This window comes from Apteryx mantelli, chromosome 2, assembly GCF_036417845.1.
Source record: "Apteryx mantelli isolate bAptMan1 chromosome 2, bAptMan1.hap1, whole genome shotgun sequence".
Classification (NCBI taxonomy): Eukaryota; Metazoa; Chordata; class Aves; order Apterygiformes; family Apterygidae; genus Apteryx; species Apteryx mantelli.
The window spans coordinates 78916273-78943561 of record NC_089979.1 but is presented as its reverse complement, the minus strand read 5'-3'; the positions used below and the strand labels follow the sequence as shown (position 1 = coordinate 78943561).

Sequence of the window (27289 nt, the reverse complement as noted above, 5' to 3'; positions counted from 1 at the left end):
AACCAGACAATTTAGCCTTGCAGTTTAAATCCGATTACAAAGAAGAGGGAAGAGTAATCTATTTTGGCTTGCTATTTTGACCGAAGAGCAATGATTTTGCTCTTCAATAAAAGTAGTAAACTACAGTTGTGATGTGGCCTTCTTCCATGACAAAACTTCTAATTAGCCAACATCCTAAGATTAATATCAGCCCCTCTTAACTTCAAAACACATTTTAGAGAGTATATATTTTCCTCAATCCATTTTTGATTTTGGGTCTCTGATGATTTAATAAGAATGGCTTTCTAGAGAATGAACTTTTTGATTCTAAATTTACTAAGTAACTGTTTTCAGGTCACTTCTCCCTTACTATTACCTTGGAGCTATCCACTCAAGCAGTCGTGCCACAGAGCAGTTACCTAATGCACTAATTTTATATATAGCTGCATGTTTAGTGATGGTACAGAAAGACAGCTATCATAACTATTATTTCTATTGCTTTCAACCAGGAAGAATGAGCATCTCTTTGCTCATCAGAGTTCACCATCACTCAGAGAGACAAACACTAGTTGCATACTGGCATCTCCTGCTACAATAAAGGCAGATTTTGCCAATTTAATACCACTTTCACTATGGTTTGATAACACTGGGTCTTTGGGGACAATATTCACTGAAGTTCTTTACATCCTTCATCATCTGCTGTGAAACTCTAAGTTGCCAAAATGGTGCCTCCCCTCAACTAAGAAGTTAAGAGGATCATGCTGAACTAGTCCTGGATTTAAAAACACCAAAGACCTGCAGATGAACTTATGCTTTGCTCTTTCCACCAACACAGTCACCAAGAACTTCAAAGTCAGAAGCTTTGTTGATTCTCCATTTATTTTGAGAAATACAAAATATGAAACCTAGTTTACAGTTCTGGCACAAAAATGATGAAGCAATAAGCACAAAGATTCTTTTTACAAAAAACGCTATACATTTTTAAGATTTAAAAGTGCCTGTAGTTTTTCACAGCAAATAACTTTATTTACCTATATCCTTTTTCTTAGTAAAATAATATATTTATTCAAATTGCACATGAACACCTTGGTGAAGTAAACTATATGTAAAGTTACAATAAAATCTGTATTTAAAGCAAACAGTCATTAGAAACTACATCAAATGGAAGAGATTTGGTTCAACTATCAAAGCCTAAATTGAATCTTAAAGATTGACGGGGGGGGGGGGGGGGGACAACACATTGACAGATATGACACAGGTATGGATTAAATTACCGACAATTTGACAAAAAGTGATAAAGCCTGTAAGTTCTTCACAGATCTAATACACTGCTAAAATCTTTAGATGCAAGGGTTTTACTACATTTAGACTGGCAAAATTTGCAGGCTGTTAATCATTTTTCCACAAGACTACAAGGCATCTCCTTCACTTAATATTGGACCTTAAAATGATCATGTTGGTAGATCAAGAATGGGCATAAGAAAACAAAATGCCAAAATTGTATTATGTTGATGTAGTTACAAATTACTCTGTTTTGACAACAAGACAGATGCAAAGTTTATCAGTTAAAGTGAACTGCAGTAATTTGCAACAATAAAAATGAGAACACTTAAGGTTTATTTTTACTCTTAAAAAAAAAAAAAAGAAAACACAACACCCACAAAAACAAAAAAACCTCACTGGCCTGGTTCAAACTTCCAGAATTGCTGAGGGGTTTAATATACAGTTTTACAGTCAATACAGCTGCTTGCACTGTGCAAAATTAGGTGTCAACTTAGTAAGTCTCTACCAGACCAGGGCCACAACTTCCACCCAGTATTATTCTTCCCTCTTTAAAAATACTTGTACTGAATTATATCAATCATTATTTGGAGAAGTGTTCAGTCAAGACTTTCATAAAAAGTGACTGGTGATTTAAGATGTCCCACATGAAATATCTTAAGAGGCCCAGTTTTCACAGTGTGTGTGCGCTATGACTTTCTGGATTATTATTACCGTTTCTTGAATGCAAACTCTTTAAGAGCCCAAGTTGAAGATCCAAAAATTCAAGTATCTACCAAAGTCTTATTGGTTTTAAGTCCTGACCTTCATGCTTGTGTTGATGTAAAGTCATTTTCATTAGCATTTCTTTCAAACTACAAAACAACCGATTCACCCATTCTGGTATCCTCTTGCAGATGTTCAAAAAAGTATTTGATTTACATCAACATCTGATAAAAGATAAAAACTAACATGGATAATAGGGTCCCAAAAGCATTGGTACGTCACTTTAAGAAACATAGCAACACTGACAATGGATGCATGATAAATGCTCCATTATATGCCATTCACATTAAGCAGCACAGAAAATGCTTATGCGGACTAGATTTCTTTGCACTAACACTCAGTTGTTTAAAAATACAGGAATACATGCTATTCTCAAAATTAATATAGGCATGCACAACTTCACATATCTAAAAAAACCAGGAGGCAAGTCCTAAAGTGTAGGCTTTGTGAAGAATTCCACAATGTCTCAACATTTGCAATCTAATGCAAGTCTAACCAAATTAAATGAGACTGCCAATGTGACAGCCACCCAACTATTGTTTGTAAACCAGATATTGAAGCAAGTTTAGTCCACGCGAACAAAAACAAGCGATCAACTGAATTGAGAAAGGGAAAATAAACAGCCTCAGTAAGTTACATTTTAAAGTTCTTCCAGTTAATAACCTATGGTCTTTCATCTTAGTTTAATTGAGTACTCCTCCTTAAATGGGTGTAGAGAGTATCTTCATAAAAATAATCAATTTTGCCTATTTGGTTGTAAATTCTACTTTTGAGGAAGTGAAAGTGCCAAGTTTTACCAGCAATTATGGATTCAGAATACGGACTGAAAATATGACATTTAAAAACACAGCAGAGTTAAATATAAAGTTGCAGCTTTTGAGAGAAAAAAAAAAGGCTCACAAGGCACTTGCTATAGTGGTCCGTTAAATGAACAGTATATACAGTGCACCCTCAAAACATCAGTGTTATGCATCAAGCTTTTTCAGTTAGAAACTTAGATTTATTAGGAACAACCATTGGGTTCTGTGTATTCCGGCACAGTTATGCAGCAGCCTTGATTCATACAATGTAAGTGAAAAATTAAGAGAGAAGAGAGTAATTTAAACCAATTCCTGCCACCTGAAAGTTTTTTGTGAAGTGATAAAAGTAAGTATGGAATGCCATTCTGACACCCCCCTCCCTACCTACCCCAAAAGCTACATTCCTGCTACTGGAAAAGCCCAGCATTTTAATTACAAGTGATTTCATCATCAACTAGTTTGGCTCATCATTTGCAGTTTTTAAAAATAACATCCAGAACAGTAGCGTAATGCTACTTTCCTTTCCAGAACAAAAATTGGCAGGTAAGAAAATAGTAAGTATCTGAAAAAGTTATACACTAATTTCAATGGCTTAAAACGTTGAAAGTCATAAAACACTTGTGATACTGGTTTGATTTTTCTGTTCACAATATACTTCAAAGGCCAGAAGAGCTACAGACTCAGTCACATCTCCTAGCATTTCTCTGTGGGAATGGGTTCTTCATCTCCCTTTAGAAAGTATGTATACATTAATGCATACTTCTTAATTACTCCCAGACTGAGAAGGCTTAGATCATACAAATATATCTGCCATCTTAAGGTTTCCATACTTGCATGTTGAATAGAATAAGGAAAGTCGTCATGGACAGAAGAATCTGTAGATTTGCCAAAGAAAAAGTTAACATTCTAAATTAAAAACAGTCCCAAGATGTTAGCAACAAGTACCAACTTGTTGAAGGGACTTCAATCTACTTCAGCCCAGAAAATCATGTTACTTATTTTGTCTGTAAGCACCAATGTAAGAAAACTTAAGCATTTGTCCAGAATTACCACACATAGTCCATTCTGAAACTCTCCTCTGCAGATCATTTAAAAGAAGTTCCCAAAATTTTCTCCAACTCAAAATCACAAAAAAAGCTAATCCTCACTCACACTTTTGCATAGTTTGGCATTTTCTGGAATTGTACTTTCATTTTCATTCTTTGCTTTTGAGGGGACTCATCTGTCATATATCCAAATACTTTCAATCTAAAGCCTTCAGGAGAGTCCCACTTCAGCAGCAGGCTGTCCAGGACTGTTTAACATTCTTCTTTGCATTTAACAATAAAGATTATTCAGTTTTATCTGCACTTTCAGACTTTTCCCTTTGCATCATGCAGCGACGAACTATGCTGTCAAAACTTCCTAGGTAAAATAGGCCAATGATGCGAAAAATGCCCATGCAAACAACCTGGAAACAGAGAGAAATTCATTTAACATCCTGTGATTGTAGCATATTATTTACCCATGAAATAAAAAATAAGTTTCAGGTAGGTATGCAATTTAACCTCAGAAAGAACAAACTCATGAAAACCATCAAACCACTGTTTAACAGTTCGGGACTGAGTAGCAGGTACTAGTCTTAGCTTTCCTGCCAACTTGCTGCTTCAGCTTGAAAATATTAGTTCAGTCTCCTAAACCCATCTCCACCCTATCAAGAACCATTTGATGGAAAAATAATCAATGTTGCATAACATTTTACATTTTCAAGTGTTTTAGATTATAAAACTGTGATTATATGGCCTTCCCAAAATTACCTGCTGAAGACCTTCAGTAATAGAAGTGACTGGTGACATTCCACTGGTCAATATTGATAGCATGTAACCATCTGATCCAACTGAGCTATTAAAGTTCCCTTGCTGGATAGGAGAAAAACAGTAATTAAGAAAAAAGTTATTTACTCAGTTGGGGCAAATCACAATGTGGCTTATTTTAACATTACTCTCACTGATCTTAGTTGACTTAAGTCAGTAAGAAGAAATATTTATATGTAAAAAAAAAATATTAATACAATTAAAATCAGAAAATTAAAAAATATTCTGTGCTATGCAGCAACACCGATACCAAAAGAAATTCAATTAAAAAATGGACTTCTCTTTAGAGAAGTGTGCTAAACTACTGCAGATTTCTTTGAGATAGAGAAAAGACTAAATTCCTTCTTGAAACATGCTTACAGGTGGAGAAAAATATATTTACAAACAGGGAGAACAAAGTGCAGAGATGGATTATATCCTGTCAGAGCACTCATTACTACTGTAACTGAAGAATAAAATGCTGCTTGCCTTTTGTTTAGGATTAGTTTGCCAATACAGGAGGAGGGTTTTTTTTTTCCTCTTTTGGTTATTTGAAATGCTAGGTATGCTTTCATCTATGCCAATGATTTTAATTTGCTCTCCTCAAAACTGCAAAACACACATAGCTTGCTAAGCAATTCAGCTGGCAGGAGAAAAAGGAGAGGAAGACACCAAAAAAAAAAAAAGCAATTTTTTTTTTTTGGACTGATCATAAGGAAATGGCAGCTCTATAGCTCCAACTCTCAGACTTCTTCCATTTGTTTCTAGCAGACCTCATGCAAGGAGAAGACTTTCTGGAACACGTGGGACTAGATCCATGGAATGGAGAAGTGAAAGGAGAAGATGATGTTCCTGAATCAGGGTTTGGAATGAATCTATGCATAGCAGAGGATATGAAATTTGGTTATTTCCCCAAGCACACCTGAAAGGACTGTGAGTTCCCACAGCACAGAGCTACATTTAACTTGTCTTTTAGTATCTCAACTGATGGCTTGAGTGCAGGGAAACCATACCTGCCACCAGTGCTGGAGGGATGAGATTGGTTTCCCGTAAACACCAACACAGAATGCTGTGTGAGGCTGTACTGGATATTAAAACTCACCACCCCAAAAAAGACATTGTGAAGTTTTTGTAATACTTTTTACAAATACAGCACACAAACACCTGCTGCAGAGGTAGGTCACGTTGAAGTGTAAAAATAATTACAGTTTTTAGGATTCAACTTCTAGGCTTTTAAGGAAATGAGATTTCATATGTTTCAATTCTGAGTTGCCTATAACCAAACAAAACAGTGTCCTTGGTGCCCATTTCTTCTCATTTTCTTAAAAAATGCAAGCTTTCCATAGCACAAATCATAAGGAAAACTCAGAAAGGCAACATTCCCTTAACTATTAAGGGCAGGATTTTATGTATTTTAATCACTCAAAAATCAGATGCTAAAAGCCAAAAAAGGCTATATTGCCTTCATTTATTGTAAAATTATTTCAAAATTAACTCAGGTTCAAGATAAATAAGAAAGTTAAGGAAGCTCTGAGGTTAGACAAATGCCATTTGAGGCATTAAAAAGTCAATAGAGTTTAATGCTTTAAAGAAAGTCTAACTTGTCTTTGAGACATGACATCATACTGCTGCATCACCTTGTTTTGTCTAATGCACAACTTCAGACACTTTTTAGTTCCAAGAAATTGTATAAAATCATTTGTGGGCATGGTGGCAAGAAGAGAACAAAGAAAATACTTCCCTTCCAAACTAACCAACAAAGAACACTGTTTCAGGTAAGATAAGTGATTTTGTATTTAGCTTAAGTCATTCTCTTATATTTTTAAACAGGCATTATGTGTAATCCTAGTCTCTCCTACAAAGGTCTTACTTTAAAAAGATAATTTACTTACTATGGCATCTTTGACTATAACTCTGGCCACTTGTTCTGCTTGGCAAACAGATGAGGTTTCAGAAATTAGCTTCGTCTCTAAGGGCTTTAGTAGAAAAAAGAGTATAAGTTTGACAAACAACACAGGAAAAAATATTGAGATCAAATTTTGTTTTGTATCTTTTGTCATGGATGACACCATCATTGGTGTTAGCAAGTGGTATCATACTGCCAGCTAAAAAAAAAATCTACTTTTAAAAAAAAGGTGAAAGCATCTTCATAAATAGTTTAATTTCATGAAGGGAACTGCCAACTTTGGTTTGAGTAGTAGTATTTTTTTCTTATAGTTTATTACTAATAAAATATTAAAAAGCTTTTTTTTTCCCCCCCACAAGTATTTTATTTTCAACATAAACTATCAAAATGTTTAAACTATGTCTTCAACACATGAGGAGGTGTGTTCATTTGTGATTTGTGCTAGAAAGGAAGAACAAGATAGGCCTAAAACATTTTAAGCTCCTACAAAACAAAGTCATACATAGGTTTTTTTTTGTTTGTTTTTTTATTTCTCAAATTCCATATGCCAGCATCCACCACAATCCCTCTTTGTATTTTACTACTTCGTGTTTTATAGTATTTATGCCATTTTACCTCATTAGCAGAAAGCAATTATGGCAGTCATTTTAGCAACCATAATACCTTTTACAAAAACAAAAGTCTGGTCTGGTACAAGAACAAACACAAAAATATGTTTTAAAGTATTTTAGAAGCAAGTTTGTCATTCATGTTCTTTTTAAGAAATTAAATGATGATGGAACTAAATGCATGGCAACCTGTTTAACTGTTTAATATATTAAGATAGATGGTTCTGTTGATAGAGCAAAATACTAAATTAAAAAAGAGCAAGTCAACATGTTGTAATGGCTAATTCAGTTAAATTTGATAAAAGTTTAACTTGAACATTCAAGCCTAGTCAAACAATGGGAGTAGTTTAACATTCATGAACAGCTCTGAGGAGATCAATCCTTTTCTTAAAAACTGACACTGACAAAGCTAACTGAAAAATTGTTCTTTTTTAATATTTGTGTTTTAAGCAAAAAAAAAAAAAAAATCAGCGACTTTGTCAGAGGAAATCACAAACACCTTTTATGTTTTCCTCCAGAGATATGGCTTATGACATCAGAACTGCATCTCATTACCCCTAAGTACTTTTGATCCCACCTGCCAATATCAACCAAATCTGAAAGAGGTATAGAGATTTCAAAGGCAGTTATACTATAAGGTTTATGAAAATCAGCAGGTGTTCAGGAGAGACAGACTAAAGTTAACGACATGTTGAGGACAAAGCAAGCAAAACTCATCCATTAAACACGTGATGGGGCTAGTCAGCTAGCCAAAGCACTGTTTGTCTAGCAATTATCTTGAAGAGAAAGGTGTAACAAACATGAGAAAGATGTACCCTGGTACCTGACATTTTCCCCCCACACCCAACATACACACTCCAATTTTAGTATTAAGGAACAGATCTATCTGAAGAACAATGGGGGGGGGGGGAACCCACCAGAAAATCCCTGTCTCTTCCAGGTCTTAAACTGAACGTAAGCAATGGGTACAGAGAAAACAGTCAATCCTAAAGAGATGCAAATCACAATAACGGACATTCTAAACTAAGTAGCATTGAGTATACGTAACAATAATGTTAGAGCAACACAATAATGCAGAGATTTGAGGTGCACTAGTCAACTATCAAGCTAGGAACAAATCACCTGAAGACTTCATGTGTGCTAAAACAAAGCCTAAAGCTATACTTAAAAGCTTTTTTTTAAAAAAACAAACCAAAAAAACAGATAAGCAAAATCTTATTGGATCTGTTCTTTTAAAAAAAGAGTAATCTTAGATTAACAGTGCATTTTGCTGGTGACTATTTCCATGAAATAGACTATTATGAAGAGAACATAAATCCTGAAGAAGGTGCAAACTATACAAATATCTGCAGATATCTAATTCTGGCACTTTATGTGGGTGTGTGGGAGGATATATTTAATATAGAATAATTATCTGAAAGAAATGAAGTAAGAATTGTGTTATACAGTCCCTGCTGTTCCTATACAAAGGGTGAAAGAAAATGGAATTGAACCGCAAACTGAACTTCCTATAACATACAATGTTAGAGAGGTCATCTATAAAAGGTTGATCTACTTAGATATGAGATTTATAGCTCACAGTATGCAAAGAGTAGATACATTTTCTCTTGTTAAATGAGACTTCATTTTGAACAGGGTGCCCGAGTATGCACCTCCCCCACCCTTTTTTGATTTACACTTTGTGTTTGGACATGTCACATAAGAGGCAAATAAATTTTAAAGGTCAAAGCATTAATTTTTAAGTCGAGTCACAAGAAAAAGGCCTACTGCCAACACACCTTTCTGAAAAGCCATACTGTCATCTGCACTACAAACACAATGCAAGAGAGTTTCCATCCTACTTTAATACTGGACACAATTTAATACTCGCCATTGTCATTGGGTATATTTACACAGAAGGGTTGGTTTGCAGTTTGCTGAAGGAACTGAGGTTCATTTTGATCTGTCACAACTATCAAAACAACAGTATTTTATTAAGAGGTAAGACAAGGATAATTTTGGCTTATTAAGCTTTTATACCAAAACAAATTGTAGTGTTTTTAAAGTTTACTATTCCATAGCAATATTTAGACAGCGTACAGAGACTTTACAATGCATTTCAAGTAAAGGTAAGCAATTATTCCATTTAAAGCCATAACAATAAACTACACAAAATTATCTCACAAGCTATTTAATTCTGAATAGTCAAGTTGATACAATTCAAGTATTTCTTAAAATCTTGATGTGCACTAACTTCAGAAGTAGTACAGAAATGAATGAAATCTGAAATGCATTGCTTACTATGAAGCAAAGCTCTAGAAACATTACAGTATCATTTAAGAGTTAATTTACCTTTGTTTTACTTTCTTCTGCAAAGCCAGGTGTGTCAGTATCTGGAGGATAGGCCACTGTTACGTAGATATTATATGGTTTTACCTGTATTTTTACAGAAGTAAACGTTATCTCAATAAGGGACCTGTAAGCATTGTCAACATAAGTTTGTTAATTTCCCTTGTATTGATGAAATATAGCAAGCATGAGTTTAACTGCTTGTAGCTTTAAGTCACCCTTACATTCAGCACTTGAAAGACTGGAGTTACGTCTAATGAGGAAGCAAAACAGCAAAGAATTACAGAGCCAGCTGTGTTTTTTTGTTTAATAAAATCTCTGTAAAAGCTTTGTATTTGACATAAATTATTTGATAATTTCAAATGCTTTTTAAGACATTTAGGAGGAATATAAAAAGAGTTTAGCTCTATAATTTTAGAGATTTCAGTTTTAAACAAAAACCAAACCATTGCTGAACACCAGAACCCAACTTTCATAAAGTCAAGGCCAACAAGGGTTTCACTGAGGCTGATTAGCATGCATTTTTGTTGTTGCTTGTGCCAATATATTTTCACTGCTGGACAAATATGAAAAAAATGACAAAAATATAAAACTCAAGTCTGGTATCTTTAAGAGGTATACTGAAGTCACTAGGCTTTTGAACCCATGAAATAAACTTGGAAGTGGTCAAAATCTCAGTAAACAAAAAAAAAGTCAGTAAAAAATGTGAGAAAAGGGAAAGTCTCCAGGTAAGGATTGCATTTAGTTATGTATTTGTACATATTTGTCATAGAAGTGCACCACTCATGGAACTACTACAGAAAAACTACAATACAAATTTGTACTGCAGTGCAAGTAAACAAGCTTTTAATGAAGGTATTCAAAGAGTTAAGATAAATCAAAGTGTTATAAAGCCCTAAACATTTTTTACTTATATTACAAAACATTCTATAGGAAAATACTTACAGAAATGCCACACCACCATAGGCCCATGAACTCCCTATTTTTAATTTTGAAGAATTCAATCTTCACAAAAAATACCTGTCACCAGCTTTATATTCAAGGTGTCTGAAGAAAGACCCTTCAGTCACATGGTTCTATTTAGCAGCCCAGAGCAGTTTAGAGGCAGCTTTACCCCACATTCTTATCCTGATCAAGGCGTAAAACTACACTGAACAGAAACCAGTAAAAATGACGACTGTGCAAGCGTGTAGAATCAAACAAGAACACTTAATAAATACACTCTGGACAGCCAAAATACATGCACTTAACAGAAGAACAAGAGCTGAAGTCTTTCATATCAATTTTACCTGTCTTACTACAATGATGTACTTACCAATCTTGCTCCATCGAACAGTGGGGAAAAAAAAAAAAGGTTGTTTTTCTTTGGTCATGAGCTGAACATAGGCTTAGATCATTGAAAAATAAAAAGTTCACATCTACCAAACTTAAAAAAAAAAAAAAAGAACCACTGTCAACCGATTTTTTTTGTGGACGATCATTAAGTTTAAGTTTGAAAAGTTTACTGTTTCATAAGCTTCACAAAGCATTTACCATGGCCTCAAACAGCTTAGGAATCACTGACTTTAGTAGTGCCTGCTCATACATTCATGGAGCCTTCAAATACCATTCTGCTCTCATAATAGAACTTTGAGATAGACTTTTCACTCAGGAGACTTAAAATCTAAGTCCTTTTAGTTTTTAAAAAAAGAAAAGTTTGCACACATGGTGATCTTTAGTTTTAAGAACAAACTGAACCTATTTCTTATGCAACTGAAATCAGCTTACTTTCTGCAACCCCATCCGGAGCAATATTTTGTTTAAAAGGAAAAACGCTTATATCATTGCACACATACCTCCATTTGCAGGGCTTCAGCCAGTCCTCGAAGAGCAAACTTTGTTGGAGAATAAGCCGTATAACCAAATAGGCCCAATTGCCCAGCCTGAGATGATACAAACACAATCCTTCCCATCCGTCGTTCCTTCATGGTAGCAATTACCGCACGACTTGGGTAAACACTACCCAGATAATTGACTCCCATTAATCTCTGTACAAATGATATTAATATGGTATTTGAGCTATACAGATTCAGAAGCCTTCAGATGTTTGGTATCATTTCTCAAAGAACATTTCAGTCTGCTTTAATAATAAGCTTAACCAGGTTTGTAGTTCCATCAGCTAGCAAAGAAGAACAATTGCTTTCTAATCTATGGCTTCACAAACTGTTTATAGCTAAGAATCTCACCTCAAGCCAAAAAAAATCCACTCAAACAAGTCTTAATAGCATTTAGGATACTGATAATACTGTGAAACAATGGCCTTCATGGAAAAAAGAAACATATTTTAGGAAGAATCTGGCTTAAATGGTGTCCAGGAAGCAATCCATTTATGCATGATTTATGAAAATACTGAAATGAAAGTTTAAAAACCTTTCTAAAACAGGAAACAAAAAAAACACCTATGTATTTACACATTTTAGAGATTTTAATCTTTGACAGGATAAAGGGAAGTCTTTAATTTCATTCTCTAGAAGGTCTAAAACACAACCAGTAGGTTGTACCATCCATGTGTGTGTGTGGGGGAAAAAAATCAATAAGGTAACTAAAACTTTTTTTTTTGGGGGGGGGGGGGGTGTCTCTGTCACTCCATCACAGCAACAACTTCTCAAGGTGCTTCAAACTACAAACATTTTGGGCACCTCAGAGTTGAACACTGACAACAGTCAGATTTTTCTGAAACAGGTAAAAAGTATGAAAAAAACATGTTCAACAGAGGGAAAAAAACAAGACTGAAATTCAGTGCCTTCCACAGTGTATTAGGTTACAAAAAAACATGTCAGGCTCTTTTGCCATCTTGAGGACTCACCCTGTACCAAATGGAGAATTCACTATTCTAACTTATCAGTGGACCAATAGTTATGTGAAAAAACAATTACAACCCTTGCAAATTTAAAGATAGATTTCTGAACTAGAACCTATCACAAATCAAGGGTATAACTATTCATACAAAGTCTGTAAAGGCACATGAATGTGGTCTAATTGTTGGAACAGTTGAATAAAAAAATCATTCATACAATAAAGTATGTTCACTTACTTCAAAAGAATTCACTTCAATGTCCTCAAATTTTCCTGTAACTGATGTTCCTGCACAGTTTACAAGCAGGTCAACTGGCCCCAGCTTCTCTTGAGCCTGGAACAGGGAACAGGTTAAGATATTCATTAGCAAGAATCTTCCTATAGCACAAAAATCATAGCTACAAGTATCATTATAAGACATTATTTCCATCAGAAATACATTGCACACAGTTAAGCTTCTTAAGAAACCCAGATAAATCAGTTACTTCCTTACCTGTTTTAGAACATTCTCCACCAGTTCGTAGTCCTTAGATACATCAACAGAAATACACAGCACAACCTAAAAAATGAAGATGAAAGATTATTTTACAACATACTAAGCCAAATAACTGTGGACTCCAACCCTTTAAAAAAAATGAAACAGAACCCAACAATTTATCTTTTCCAGCAAACCAAAAAGTAATTTTGGACATAACAGTTAGTATTCCTCCCACACTGAAGAAAGCAATATCCCCACTCCCTTTATTCTAGTAAGATAAAGGTTTTGTTAATGTATGAATAAGCACTTCATGATCCTCAAAGCAGCTACTCATGTGCAAAATATAATTTCTAATTTACTGTATTAAGACACACTATGGCTTAAGTTACTTACCTAAAGTTTAGTAATAAATATTCTAGGTAAGGCAGTCAAAATCCCCCAATTTAACTTTCATTAGTACTAAACACAAGTCAAAACACCCGTGTGGCCTAGCCTTATTTTTAAGGAAAGAAAAAAAAACCAAAAAAACAACCAACAACTTTTGCAAATCACAGAAGACCATGATTGCAGAATCTTGCTCTGAAACTGCAGAATCAACACTGCAAAAGGCATTTCCTGAAACTTACAAAGGACAAGTGTTAAAAAAAAAAGCTGATAACTTTAATACCACTGATGCACACTACCCACTTTTTTCTTTTCTTTTTTTTTTTTTGAAGAACAAATTAACTTTAGCTGCATACTACTTAATTGGGACATGTCAGGGATAGAGTTAAAAAAAATTTCTCTGAGAAACTGACTGGTGGCACAATGTCACAAATATCTAAGAAGTGAAGCCACACATATATGGGAACCAGAGACTACAGGTTTTAGTCTGAAAGATACAGACACATGAAAATGAACACTGGGCCAGGGAAGGGGGGGGGGGGGGATGGGTAAGAGTAATATCTAAGTCTTGTTGCAGACAGAAGTTAGGCACTGGTTTTCTTGAAAGTTACAGATCACTTTTAGTACGACAGTCTCAGAATCTCACTTGGAGCTCCTTCAAATTGACTTCTGGTCAAAGGAAGTACTGCCTTTGGGGTATCACTTATAAGATCACTGCAAACTCCAGCTTGGCCAGGTATTTACAGGCAAGCTACCTCCTCTGCTAAACAATCGGCAGAGCTTCAGGGCAGTTCATCAACTTGAAAGAAGTAGCAATCACAATAAGAGGAGAGCCTCCTATATCCTTGTTCTGATTTCAATCCCTTCCTTTATGTTGGTCAATTCACTTAGAAGCAGTCTGAGGTGAAATAAAGTTGTCACCAGTTTGTCATCAGTATCCTCATGACCATTTGTCATGAAGTATGGGGGGGGGGGGGAGGGGGGCGGGAACTTACCGCAGTGTAACTAACTGCTGTGGCAGCTAGTCATTTGTCATTTCTGCCTCTGGTCAGGCTGCAACACTTCTTATCTGTATAAACAGAATCTGCTTGCCATTCCTGTGCAGCAGGTTGGCTATTCCTGCCTCCCAGCATTGTATGAATTTGGACATCAAAGTAAACTTGTGGCGCAAGTTATTGGTGGGTCTCCATGCATCTCCCCTTGGGGCATTTATTATATTTTGGAAATATTTATCTTTTATAGAAATTTGGGAACAGAATAATAGTTGAGTGAAGAAGGCAGATATATCTATCTGGATGTCTTTGCAAGATCAGTGAAGAGGTTTCTACTATTAAAATTACAGTTCTGTACCAGAGCAACTGGTTAATGTTCCAGACTGCATAGATCTGTCATTCATACTATGAACAACATACTCAAGAGCTACCACAGCTTTTATTGACTACTGCCACATTTTATAATGTACCTCTTTGCTTCTAACACTATACATTTTATCTTCTGTTAAAATATATTCATTACCCTCACTTCCCAGAGCATGCATTGTGGCTCCACTCCTGGGAAATAGAATATACTGTCAGAAACAGTCTAATGTCTCCAACCCTGTTCCTCACCTTTTGTTCCAAATGACACATTGCTTTTGATATTAATGGAGTTCCTTTCACAATAAAGGCTAAATTCAACTCCCACTGAAGTAACTGGGAAGATTTCGTATCAGGAAATGGACTAAAGAAATTGCAAAAAACTAAGGGCAAATATTTTGTTGCATTGCACAGCTTTAACCATAAAGGCTGCACCACCAGCATTCTAAATAAAACACATGCAAGTTTTTTTAAAAGAACATTTGCCAAGTCAAACACTAAAATGTACATAGGTGCCAGAATACCTGTTGTCTGTGCAACCTGGTTCCATGAATGTACCAAGAGATGAATTTTGACATTATATAATAATCTAAAAAGTAATTTTTCCTGAGGGTCTTTGCCTCCTAGTTTCTCATCAGGTAAATGGAGCAATCAGTCTGTGGCCTTGCCAGACATCATCTTTCCCTCCACTCATTCAGCAATCTTTTTGTACAACTTCTCTCAATCCAGCTATCCTTACCACCCAATTTCTCATCTGATGTTGCAGTGCAAGCTCTGCTCCAGACCCCCTGCCTTTTCCAGTTCTGTTCTTTGCATTTAGGTCAGGCAGGCTCCCCTGTGACATTGCCTACAACCCAGCAATGAGTACAGAAGACCCAGGATACCTCTATCAGTCCTAGTAGCTATGGAAGTCTATAGGTGCTACTGCAGAAGGAGTCCTGTTTAGTCCACATTGGAGTTTGCTTGGTGTTGAAGGTACTTTCTGAGATTTTTAATTGATACTCAGTGAGCACGCATAAAAAAATATCCAAGTCTGTCAAGCTCAGACAGATTTTAACAAGAACATCCTGACACAGTGTTTGACAAGGGATTATCTTCCTTGGAAAGCCTGGGAAACTACTAGGACAGCTAAAAGAAGTGGGTTTTTTTTGTTTTTTTTTAAAGAATGGGTAAAGTATAGTCTCTCCTCACCTCAAATGGCCTAAATTTTCAAAACAAAGTTGATCTGAGTAAGGCAGCATGGACGGGGGAAAAACAAAAAAACCTCCCCATCTTTAGCCAATTTGACAGTTATTAGCAAGTGAAGACAGGAACTTATAAATGGTGGTATTGAGAAAATTTAGTATCGGCTAGTACTAACATTCTTGCCTCCAAACATTGGGCTTTTTTCAGTGCTTCTTTTCAACAGACTATAAAATTTATCATTTCACCAAACTAAAGTTACATATTGACTAAAGCCAACAGACACAGAATCTGTAATCACGGAAGTAACAAAGTTCTGGAACACAACAATCTCACTGTTTCCACTCCCTCCTTGATTAGTAATATTGTGGGAAAAAAAATTTTTTTTAGCAATTCATCTTGAAGTTATACTTTTTTAACAAAACAAACTTCCCTCCTTTAATGTAGTATCTCAAAGAGCTCTAAAACAGTGCTTTTAAGGCTGAGCATACTGTTTATTCACCAAAGCTCTGAATTCAACATGTGCTGAACCTTTAGCACTTACAAGTCTCAGAACTTCACAAACTTAAATTTATCTGCTAGGGTGCTTTGTCAGTGAGAAGAATAAGCATGGGGTAGTGAATTAAACCTCGAAAAGAAGCATCAAAGCTTCTTTCACAAGCCAACAGCTGTATTTATGACTTGTAAAGAGTGAGAGATTGGGGGGGGGGGGAAGAGGGGGAAGGTGGAGGTGTCTTCCACTTGATCTTGAAAACTACAAATGCTTATCTACTAATAGTAAATGACAGCTATCCAAAAATGTCTATTACACCTACAGTTGAAGACATCAATCTTTTCCTCTGAGAAAAGCAGACTGCTGTACTTGCTGAGTGACATCAAATGTAGCAGAGTTCAGAATACTGCTTTTAGGCAGAGAGGTATTTTTTGAATTCAGATACACTATACTGAGTCCTCACTTATTTTTAATCACACTCTTATGTTTTATAAACAGGATTATTGAACATATGTTGTAGTGACTATCTTACAGACACAACACACAATAGCTATTTGTAGCAGTGATCTTACCTGCTTATCATTAACAGAATACTTTTCTATTTCCTTCTTTGTCTGCAACAGCTTGTTCTGAAATGCATATAAGAACAGCTAAAGCATTGCAGTTATGACAGCATATTAGTCTTCAATAGTTCAATAATGGGTTGAAATATTCTCTAAAAAAATAAAAAGGTTATCCTCAAATATATATAACACTATTGACATCTTACAGATTTATGAATGTGATCAAAACATCAGCTTCATTAAGCTATCTGAACTCATTTATCTGTTTTTTACTTTATCTACTAAAATCAGAAAGGATTTCTATAATAGATTTAATGCTTCTGTTTCATATAACTGCACAGAGCACCTAAAACTATAGGTGTTACCTTTTTTTTAAATATATTTCAATTTTATATTTATATAATATTACATAAACTATTCTGAAGAATAATAACTGTCACAAAATTACCACAGAAGTTAAATGAAAATTCAGTAAGCTCCAATTGTCATACTCTTTTCCAGAAAAATAACTGTAGCTGTATTCAAGGTTATGCAAAGAAAGTTCTCAATTTTAAGTAAACTACCAAGCACAGCTGAGACTGAGGAGGGAGGGGAGGTGCAATTTAAATGCTTTTATTTCCTGAAGAATTAATTTTTTTTCCCAAACAAATATCCCATTGTTAAAACTTAGTAATTCCAACTAAATTTTACTGAGTACCTCTTAGCTTTAAACAAACAAACAAATAAAGAAACAAAAACACCCCACAGGAAGCAACCTCTGTCTCTAAAGCTGTGTTGATGAGTAGCTTTTGACTTGTACAAGGTATGATGAAATGATTATCTGGCTCCAGAATATTCTGTGGATTTTAAGCATTGTTCTTAATTCCCCAGTTGTTATTTACAGTAGGGAAATTTTACATTTTTAAAGAATATAGGACTCTTCCTGCTCTTGTCCTCTGCCACAGATCTAGACAGTAAAATAATGAATGCCATTAAAAGAAGTGATATTACTGGCAGAGTTTTAAGGCAAGCTTATCACAAATTCCATGTTGGACTACACTCTGTAAGATAAAGGTAGCCTCCCTCCCAATGTATTAATTTGAAATAATTAGGATCCCTTAAAAGTACATTGGGGAAAAAAAGTATAAATAGTTATCAATTCAAAAATTATTGCCCAACAATAGAGATTAGTGAACATTCTTTAGCCAGTAAAAACACACATAAGTTTACCTCATCTCTTGCAATCAGTGTTATGAAAGCACCTTGCTTATAACATTCAATAGCAATACATTTTCCAATTCCACTGGAGCCTCCAGTTACCTAAAAGTTATTTAAAAATGGCAGCATTAGTCTAGTATTCTCATCCCTTCTCCCATATCATAAAAGTCAAATGAAATGAAAATTCCAAAAATGCACTGAGATTAAAGTTTCATCCAATGAAGTCTGAACACACAACGCTAGTTTACATATTATGAACTAAAAATAAAATCTGAATATAATGATGAACCTCTGCTTCTATCCCCAAACCAAAGTTATACCTCAGTGGTATTTTTTGCTCATTTCTTATCCCAGGCACACTTAGACCCACTCCCATGCAGACTCTCTCATATGCTTTTGACCAAGTTCTGTATGTTATTTATATAAAAACAGAAGTAGTTAGAAGTTTGAAATAATTACTAAAGTTAGCCATAAGAACTCAATTACATACTGTCCCTCCACAGTTGGTCACAGTAGAAATTAGCTGTAAAAAGAAAAACTATAGATCATGTAAGCATAAACAGGATTTTTAAGAAGTACCTTCTTAAAAAAAAAAATCATTAATTTAACACTTGGTCTTCTCTAGAGTATATCTCTAATCAGTTCCCTAGTCTGGTCCTTGGGCTGTCTCCACCACCACTCAATTTCAGTTGTGTGCAGATCCCAGTACCCAAGCCTCTATTACATTTTCTTATTCAGAATTATGGTTTAGAGGAAGTGTCTTGTATGCAAACAGGAAATAACAGTTTGTCTAGAGACAAATACAGAGCGATGGCTACAGGACTGCACCATATGTTGCAGAAGTACATGCTATGCCAAGTTACACTAATGGACAGGTTAAAGCCACCTTAACACCTTTCTTGCTTCCCTCAATAAATCGACACCTGAATTCCATGCAGAACAAGAAGTAGATGACAATCCTGACCTCTTTTTGACTAAAAGTAAAAACATCTGCCTGTCTGATATTGCCTTTCAGATGATATGTTGCAAATTCCCTTAAATGCAGTCTCAGTCAGGTGTGCCTTCAGCCCTTAAACAAAACACACAAATACCTTCTTTATATACCCAAATTGCTTGACTTGTCCCCTAATAGCATATTCAGATTTAAATGAAAAAATATTGCAACAAAATGGCTAGAACTGATACTGTAAAGAAAATCAGTTACTGAAGTGAATTCTGGAATACAGCTTTCCTAATAATTGGAAAAAGTGATTCAGATTCCTCTGTAAGAAGTCGGGTTTTTTTGTTCTTCATCAAAACCTTTCAAAAAACTTCAGAGAAAGTTAACTATCATCTTCATTTTAAGTAAAAGAAAATGGAAGCACTAAGCTAATCAGTGGAAGAGCCAAGATCCCCTTTCTCTAAGCACACGCCTATCAAAAGCCTCATGCTGTCTCCTCACCTGCAGATGCCAAACAGTTTTGTTTTCACAGACACGTTATCCTTAAAACATTCTTTCCATTCCTGGAGGCAGGAAAGAATATTAAGAGTCAGAATCCCAGAAGTACACTCCCATGAGTCACCAAATGCTCTTCTTTCACATGAGTATTTTATCACTAACCTTCAAAAAATGGCTTAGTATAAGTAAAATAATCCCAGCAAACAAATATTTACAGCATGGTCTGCAGCTTTTGACTGGTTTGTCTGCAGTCACAAACAGGGTGAGAAGAATAGGAGTAATATTCACAAAGTTTAGCCTAATCTCTTCAGGCTTCCTCTATTATTAGGGATAGTTGATTCATATTAGCTTCTAATTGACTCTCTCTGCAAGATTAGCTTCACTACACTAACCTCCAAGGATGACTCTTAGACACATCACCACTTCTGGAAACGTGAGACCTGGTCTTTAGTATTCTGAATGAAGAACAACTGCTTTTAGAATAAATGAAGTCTGCAATTTTGGGGGTGTGTGCACGCATGTGTGGATGGGTGCATGTATAGGTGGGTGCGCATTAACGATTTGGGACTTCAGCACAATCCCAGAATTAAATGCTTCATGATGGAGAGAAGTTAAGACTTTCAGCTTATTCCCAAAAGAGCTTGCAAGATTTCAGTACATTGCTGGAAGGATTAAAAGACTCAATTTGATATGTTCAGGCAGACCTCAGTTCCACAGCATTCATGAGCTGCTTTTACAGATTTTCAATGGCTGCAGGTACACCATCACAGTAGCTAATGAATGCACACAGGAGACTGTTCTGATACCATTTTTTGCCATAGCGTTAAGTTGAGAGACATCCAATTGTTGCCTGCACAAATTGCTGAGTATCAGAAACAGGTTGAGTATACCAGAGATTGAGAAATTCTTTGAAGGTGAAGCTACTGGCATCACAGCTTTGACCTTTCAGACAATGCTAACATTCACACTCTGAAGTCATGCAGAAAGGGGAAAATAAGTTTTCTATTCAGTCACACCCAAGCACACTGAATAGGTCTCATGTCAGACATGTCAGTGACAGAAGGCAGTATCAATTAGCTGGGAGCTCTGCTGGTTAGGTGGGACGTTGTTACTAATACGCGGGATGTTGTTAGTAATATGCACATCTTTCAGCAGCATTCACCATGAATGCTAATGTAACAATCAAGGAAACATTCCTAACACTTGTAAAATCTTAACTTTGCACCATAATGAAGTTAGGCTAACTGAACCTGTGAAATCTGTTAGATAAATTACAGAGCTTATTATCTTTCACCTAGCAGCACTGAATGCAAACTGGCTTCATGCTTTTAGACAGTGCTTTAACATAAGGTATTTACAGAAGGGTTCTGTTTCAGGGGAACTAATCTGCTCCAAGTGGTTAGTATGCCTGAGTAGATTCAAAATGACCTCTTGCTGAACCACTCAAATACATCCAAACCACAGATCACACCACTCCCAATACCAGAGCTACAATGCTGAGACACCAAGACTGGCTCTTCTTAAAGCTGACCCAAGTCCACAGCAGTTATCAGGTCCGGCTCTGCACAGAAACAGCCAAACTATTTCCAGACCAGAGATGACCCTTATACATGTATTTAGACATGTCCAATCTGAATGGGGAGATAGTTACAAACAGACAACATCTTTATATTCCTGCCATAATTAGGCCACAAACTTTGATAAAGGGCATTCAGATCACTGCAAACTCAGTTTGTATTGCAGAAATTGCAACATGGTTTCAGAAAGGTTAATGTTGAAAAGAAAAAGGGGAGAGGGCAGGAGGAGGCAAATGATGGTATTTTAGCAGGGACAGTTTTAAACATTATTCATAAAACTTATGGAAGGCTGTTTTTGCTGCAAGCCCTTAAGTTGGTGTCACATTCCACTTAGTCAAGCAAAGCAGCTTTGTAGAGGAACAGAAAGAAAAAGGAGAGAGGTGTGTAGGGAAGGTGTAACATCCCTCACAAAGGGCAGTTAGATTGATGCAATCGAGCATGATGCACGTGGAGCATGGATGACTGCCTTATCCTATCTGTCCTCAATTTCCTGTTGACTACTACAGCCAGCTATCCAAATAACTGTTTATTCTCAGGTGATGTGTGCTAGCATGTAGCCTGTTACCTGAGGAGAAAATTAAAGCCAATGGCAAAATAAAAGATGTATAAAAATAGTCTTCCAGATTTTGGAGAAGAGGAGGGAGGAGAGAAGAAAAAAACAAAAAAGCCCCCACAAAAATCAAGGAGAAATTCAGTATGAGGAGAAGCAGCTCTAGTGCACAGAAATACCTTTTATATACTTAATTTTAGAAGACTTTACATTTTATGCTGGAAATAAAGCAAAGAATATTATACATCTAAAAGAAATTTGTTTTAAATAAGCTAAACCTGATGCTTGAGCCAACTTGATAGCAGAGAAGTCATTTTTATTTAATGGTGCCCACTGGGATCACCAAAATACACAGCTGATAAAGAAGAGAAAAAAAATCCCAAAAGATTAGGCCATTAGTAATTTAGAGATCTGCAGACTTCCACTACAAATAGCAGTCCTATTCTCTTCAAAGCAAAAGAGACTACTACAACCTTGATTCCTCCAGAAAACATGCCTGGCATAACACAGTGAGCATCTCCATCACACAACTGACTCTGGCAGAGGACAGAGAGGAAAACAAAAACCACACACACACACACACACACACTCTCTGCTTCAACTTTTTATCCCCAGAAGACTGCCAGAACCAGTTACTTAACTTCAACTCAAACATATAAATATACTAACATAACAATTAGGAGTGTAGAGGGGTAATTTTTATGAAGGCTTAGTTAGAGAGTGAAGAAATTCTGATTTAAATTGAAAATTAAAGAAAGAACCAGTACATAATAACACCTGAAAGAGTATCTGAAGTTGTACAATATCCTTCCTTCAGAAACATAGATACATTTTTATATTTTCAACAAGTCACCAGAAAGAAATTTCTAAATAAGATCTTGTCTGAAGCATAAGAAGTATTTATTGAAGTATATCTTGAAAAACTATATTTACTGTGAGTAATCATTTGCCCCTACAAGAAGAATTATCCAGCTGAACATGCAATTTACAGTTCTTTTCCTTTTCAATACAAGAAAAGAGTAAAAGGAATAAAAAGGTAAACACATTTAAATGTTAATACATAATTTAACTAACTGATATTAAAGATGTATTAAAATATCGTAGCATTTTCCAGAGCAGTAAATTTATAGACTGGGTTTAACTGAGGCCTGACAAAGCTTACTAAATGTTGAGCTATAGTCTTATCAGAATCCAGTCATATACTGAAAAGAAACTATACATGAAGATTACATGAATAGATACTGGACCTCATAAGACTTCAGAAGAAGTCCTTAAATAATGCAATGGTCCTTAAATAATTTCAGGAAGTCTTTTTGTCATGTCAGTAGCAGAAAACACTCTCAGTATATGACATAGGAACTCACTTTGGACGTGCAGCATGAAAATTCTCCCTAAACAAAATTTCTAGTTTACAGTACCATTATCCAATATTTTCCCTCATGTGTTACACTAGAAAATTTGAAATCCAAATGGGCCAAGTGTACAGGGTTATTATTAACGGAACCTACAAATCTAAGATTTAATGAACTTGGGAAGAATTGCTCTCTATTACATTAGCTTTCCTAAATATTTTAGGAGTATAACCAAAACCAAAGTAAAACAAGTAGCTCTGTCAGCAGTGGCACTAATAAAATTAGTTTCCTGCAGACTTGTGTCATGAAATTGAAATATATCTGCAGCCTTTTCCTCTGTCAGTATTTTAATATAATTACTTCTCTAGCTGGATTCTAGCTGGATTCTCAGTTTTATAAAAATTGCACAAATATTTCTTTTCCTTTGAGACCTCCACTTGTGCCAAATTCACCTTAAACTGCTAATGCAAATAGCAGTAGTGGTTATGGGGGAAAGAAGGGAGGTATTCTCTAACAAGAGTATTTTCATCATTTTCAATATGAAAGAAAAGTCCATTAAACTTTTTACTGTTGCCATTTCTGCATAAAAATCACAGAAGACCCTCATAAATCTGCTTCACCTTTGCTCTTTTTCAGTACTGAAGGATTTCTAAAAGCTCCTGCTTAACTAGCATTACTACTGTGGAAAGAGTCACCCATAACTAGAAAGCCTTAATGCAAGTTCTAACATATGTCACACTGTGTATGATGCTGTAAAGCCAGTTACAGTACCAAGTAATACAGTATTGCATAAAGCAATTTAGGAATACTGTTGCAACTTGGACAGGTGTAAATTATTCTGGGACAGCTCCATCCTCCAAAAAGGAGCTCTAACAATAAATTAAAGAAAAAAAGAAAAGGCATCACCCAGAACTAAAAAAGTTTAATTTACAGTAGCTGCAAATTCACTTCTATCTAAAAGCCTTAACTTCTTGAGGATTATCCCAGACTCCCACTGAAATACAGGGCATCTGCAAATGCTACTCACCCCTTGAAAGCAAATTTTAACAAACTGTAAACTACAGCTTCTCTGCATATCTTAGGGATCTAAAGCTAAGTCAAAAGAGCTGTTTTTAGGGCCCCAATTCTTTCAACTGCTTAACTCATCTGCGTGACCAAACTCACAACTTTTTGCTCCATCTGCAAGCACCTGGGTATCACTTTCCTTCCTTCCCCTCCCCAAGCTATACACCCATAAACAACCTTTAGTGGTGTGCTAGTCATGAATTGTTTCAACAGTATATTCTTCTGAAAGTTTATTTCTAAAGACTTACTTTTACCACCCCGACTATATACAGACAAAACACTGCCTACAGACATGGATATCGATGTAAAGATGAAAAGGTACATGAGTGTCATCTGACAGCTTCCTTTGTGTTAGTCTGTTAGTCTTCCCATTTCCTCAGTCTGACTCGTCTTTTAGAGCAAGAAAGCCAGAGACACTGCCTTCTGTTTATAGGCGCGCACACTGCTTAAATATCCTGGGAGACGCAAGGAGAAAATAAAGCACAGGGTAGCCAGCAACGTCAGGAACACAAAAGGAATGTTCCAAAAAGTCAACCTTAAGACTGGAGGTGGCATGCATTTCTGGTGACTCAGAAGATTGTCTTAAGCCAGCGGAGATACGCAGCGGTTGTCCGAGTCATCTATGCAGGTCATTTCCTTATCACTCGGAATTGAGGCGCTTATACTGTGGTAGCTGAGGGAGCCACAGCGAGCTGCCAAAATTCCTTGCCGCCACCAGCCCCCCCCCGCCGAATACTGAAGTTTCTCAGCGCGGCGCCTGCCCTCAACCCCCCGCGGCGCGCCGCTTCGCGCAAGGTTGCGGGAAGGCGCTACTTCACCGCAGCCGCGGTAGCCGCAACGGGGAGCCGGCACCGGGGCCCCCCGGGGGCGGCGCCGGCAGCCCGGCCCCCAGCACTAGCACCGCCCTCCCCCGCCCCCCGCGCGCGGAGGTGGGGGGGGGGGCGGCCCAACGGACAAAACGGCCGCCGCCGCCTGGCGCCGCGGGCAGGAGGGCGCGCAGGCCGCGAGGCGCCGCCCGCCAGCGGAGCCCTCCCTCACCCGGGCGGGGAGGGGAGGGTAACTGGGGGGGGGGAAAGGGGGCGCCCCCTCCTCGCTCGCCTCCCCCAAGCGGCGGCAGTGCGCCCCCGCCCCGGCGGGTGCCTCACTCACCACGACGTGAGCGCCGGGCAGCTTGAGGGGCTTGGGGCTGATGAGCGGCGACACCATGTAGAGCAGGAGGACGAAGGCCACGATGAAGGCGACCGCCAGGAGCAGCATGGCTCGAGCCGGGCTCGCGGGAAGGGGGCGGCGAGCAGCGGCAAAGCCCGTCAGGCCGCTGCGGGAGGGGGGCGCCGAGCGCAGCCCGCCGCGGCAGCCGCCAGTGCCAGCCTGCGCCGCAGCTCCTGGCGGGAGGGGGCAGGCGCCACCGCGGGGCTCGCGGAGCGGAGGAGAGGAGAAGGGAGCCCGGCCGCCACTCCGCGCCCTCATTGGTTGCCGAGGCGGGCGCGGGTCGGGGCGCAGGGATTGGCCAGCGAGGGTGGAAGGCACTCTCGGATTGGCCGGGGGGCGGGACGGGGCTCGCAGATTGGAGCCTGAGGGTGTTTTCGGGGTCATCGTCGGAGGCAAGGGGCGGCGGGGAAGAGAGAGCCCCTCCCGCCCAGGCGGCCAGCGGGCGACCGCCCCCTAAGGGAGGGGCGGGAGTCCTGCGCCTGCCGCCCCCCGCGCGGCGGGACGGGGTGGGGCGGGGCCGTCACGTGCCGGCGGGCGGTGGCTTCCCGCCGAAAGCAGGGGCGGGGGAGAGGAGTCGCGGGAGGTGGCTGCTGCTTTTTGGCGTTTGTGGTAAATGCCAGTTTGGGATTAAAATAAAGTAACGTGATGTCGACAAAGCATGGCAGCCCCGAGCATTTATTTTTATTTATTTTTGTAAGCACGCGAGGAAGTCAAGATACCGTGAATATCAGGTGCCTATTTGTGCGCCAACGTTTTTAACGCTCTGCCGGCGATTACCGGCCGCGGTGACTCAGGTGGCGGAGATGTGCCAAGCTGCTCCTGCTGCGGGCGCTCAGGGGAAAAAGGGGAACGGTATGGGAAAGCATAACTAGTACAGCAGCCGGGACATAACATCAATGTTTTGTGGAGGATGATGAGGTGATTTTTGTTATGGGACGTTTCAAAGCCGGTTTTACATCTTTGCCTCCAATAAAAGCGGATGTGAATTCGGCGAGAGCCGGTTTTCAGAGCGGTTGAGCCCCACCGGCTTCTGCTGACTGCGGCTGGAGTTAACGCCGCTCCGCTGGTCTGAAAATCTAACTTACTCTTTTCAGCATGCTGTTCCCTACTGGGTGAACCTACAGGTTTTGCATGTTATTCATATGAAAAAAGATAAAAGCGTGTTTTTTCAGCTTTAGGGCATAATAGCAGAACAAAGATTAAAACAAATAGAGAACCCTTCCAGGGCTGTCCAAATAACATAATCCCATATATTTGACTTAGATATTGTCTACATTTCTGACTGTTTTGGACTTAGGGTGTAATTATTAATTTGTAACCGAAAAGAATCCCCCTCAAACTATTTTTGCTATTAAGTATTCTGCACTGTCTTCACACAGTACACAGAGCAAAGTTGCAGCCCCAGAGATTGCAATCACACCAGAAAAAAAAAATCACTAGGCAAGAGGGCGTGTGGAAGGGTGTGAGAATATTATTGGAGAGGAGATTGGAAGTAGTGAGTAGGCGGAAATGGGAACAGAGATGTAGGCAGGGATTAAGAAGATTTCAAGGGAGCCTGAATTTGATGCAGTAAAAAAGGGGAAACCAGAAATCAGTTCTGAGATGAGATTGGCCTGGAATGTCTTTGGTGTCATTTTGAGTACAATGCTGCAGAGGTGGAGGTATGAGGAAACGCGAGGAAGAAATTGTGCTTAATAAGATGATAGCTGCCACAGTGACAACAATGGAAGGGAAAGAGTTGATTACCAAGCCATCTAAGAAAGACAATATTTTAATTCCATTGTTTAATTCCATTCCATTTAATTCCAAGTCAAAATAAGATGTGGGCTTGAAAAAGCAGTGACGAAATATGTTTGGTTCCTTCTTCATAAATAGGACAGTCTATGTGCGTTATCTTGCCAACAACAGTATTTGATTAATTTAAGATAGAACAGGAGATTGTTAAGATAACGAGTATAGGCTATTTATAGACTTCCACCACAGAAGATGGTGTGACTTTAAAAGTTCAGATGTCAGTGGTATGGAGATAAAGCACAAATCCGTCTTTCACAATATAATATTGCTCTCAGCATCAAGGTAAGGTGAGGACATGGGTGAAACAAATCATCCACA

The 27289-nt window shown here is 37.9% G+C and overlaps 1 protein-coding gene across 1 annotated transcript; it reads right to left on the bottom strand.

The window, feature by feature from the left end:
• Window positions 1–851: 851 nt before the first annotated feature.
• KDSR (3-ketodihydrosphingosine reductase) lies at window positions 852–25409 on the bottom strand. Its single transcript, XM_067290952.1, has 10 exons — window positions 25118–25409; window positions 17999–18088; window positions 16799–16855; window positions 12828–12893; window positions 12573–12668; window positions 11335–11526; window positions 9503–9586; window positions 6550–6633; window positions 4622–4723; window positions 852–4275 (listed from the first exon to the last, which is right to left on the bottom strand). The coding sequence occupies exons 1-10, from the start codon at window positions 25223–25225 to the stop codon at window positions 4156–4158; spliced, it is 999 nt and encodes a 332-aa protein (XP_067147053.1). The 5' UTR covers window positions 25226–25409; the 3' UTR covers window positions 852–4155.
• Between the last annotated feature and the right edge of the window lie 1880 nt (window positions 25410–27289).

Excerpts from the sequence above, each read along its gene's own strand:
- KDSR (XM_067290952.1), bottom strand. The coding sequence starts at position 25,225 with ATGCTGCTCCTGGCGGTCGCCTTCATCGTGGCCTTCGTCCTCCTGCTC. Across the intron at positions 12,894-16,798 it reads ATTCTGTTAATGATAAGCAG|GTTGTGCTGTGTATTTCTGT; the intron begins GTAAGATCACTG and ends TTCATTTTTTAG. Across the intron at positions 4,276-4,621 it reads TTACTGAAGGTCTTCAGCAG|GTTGTTTGCATGGGCATTTT; the intron begins GTAATTTTGGGA and ends CTCTGTTTCCAG.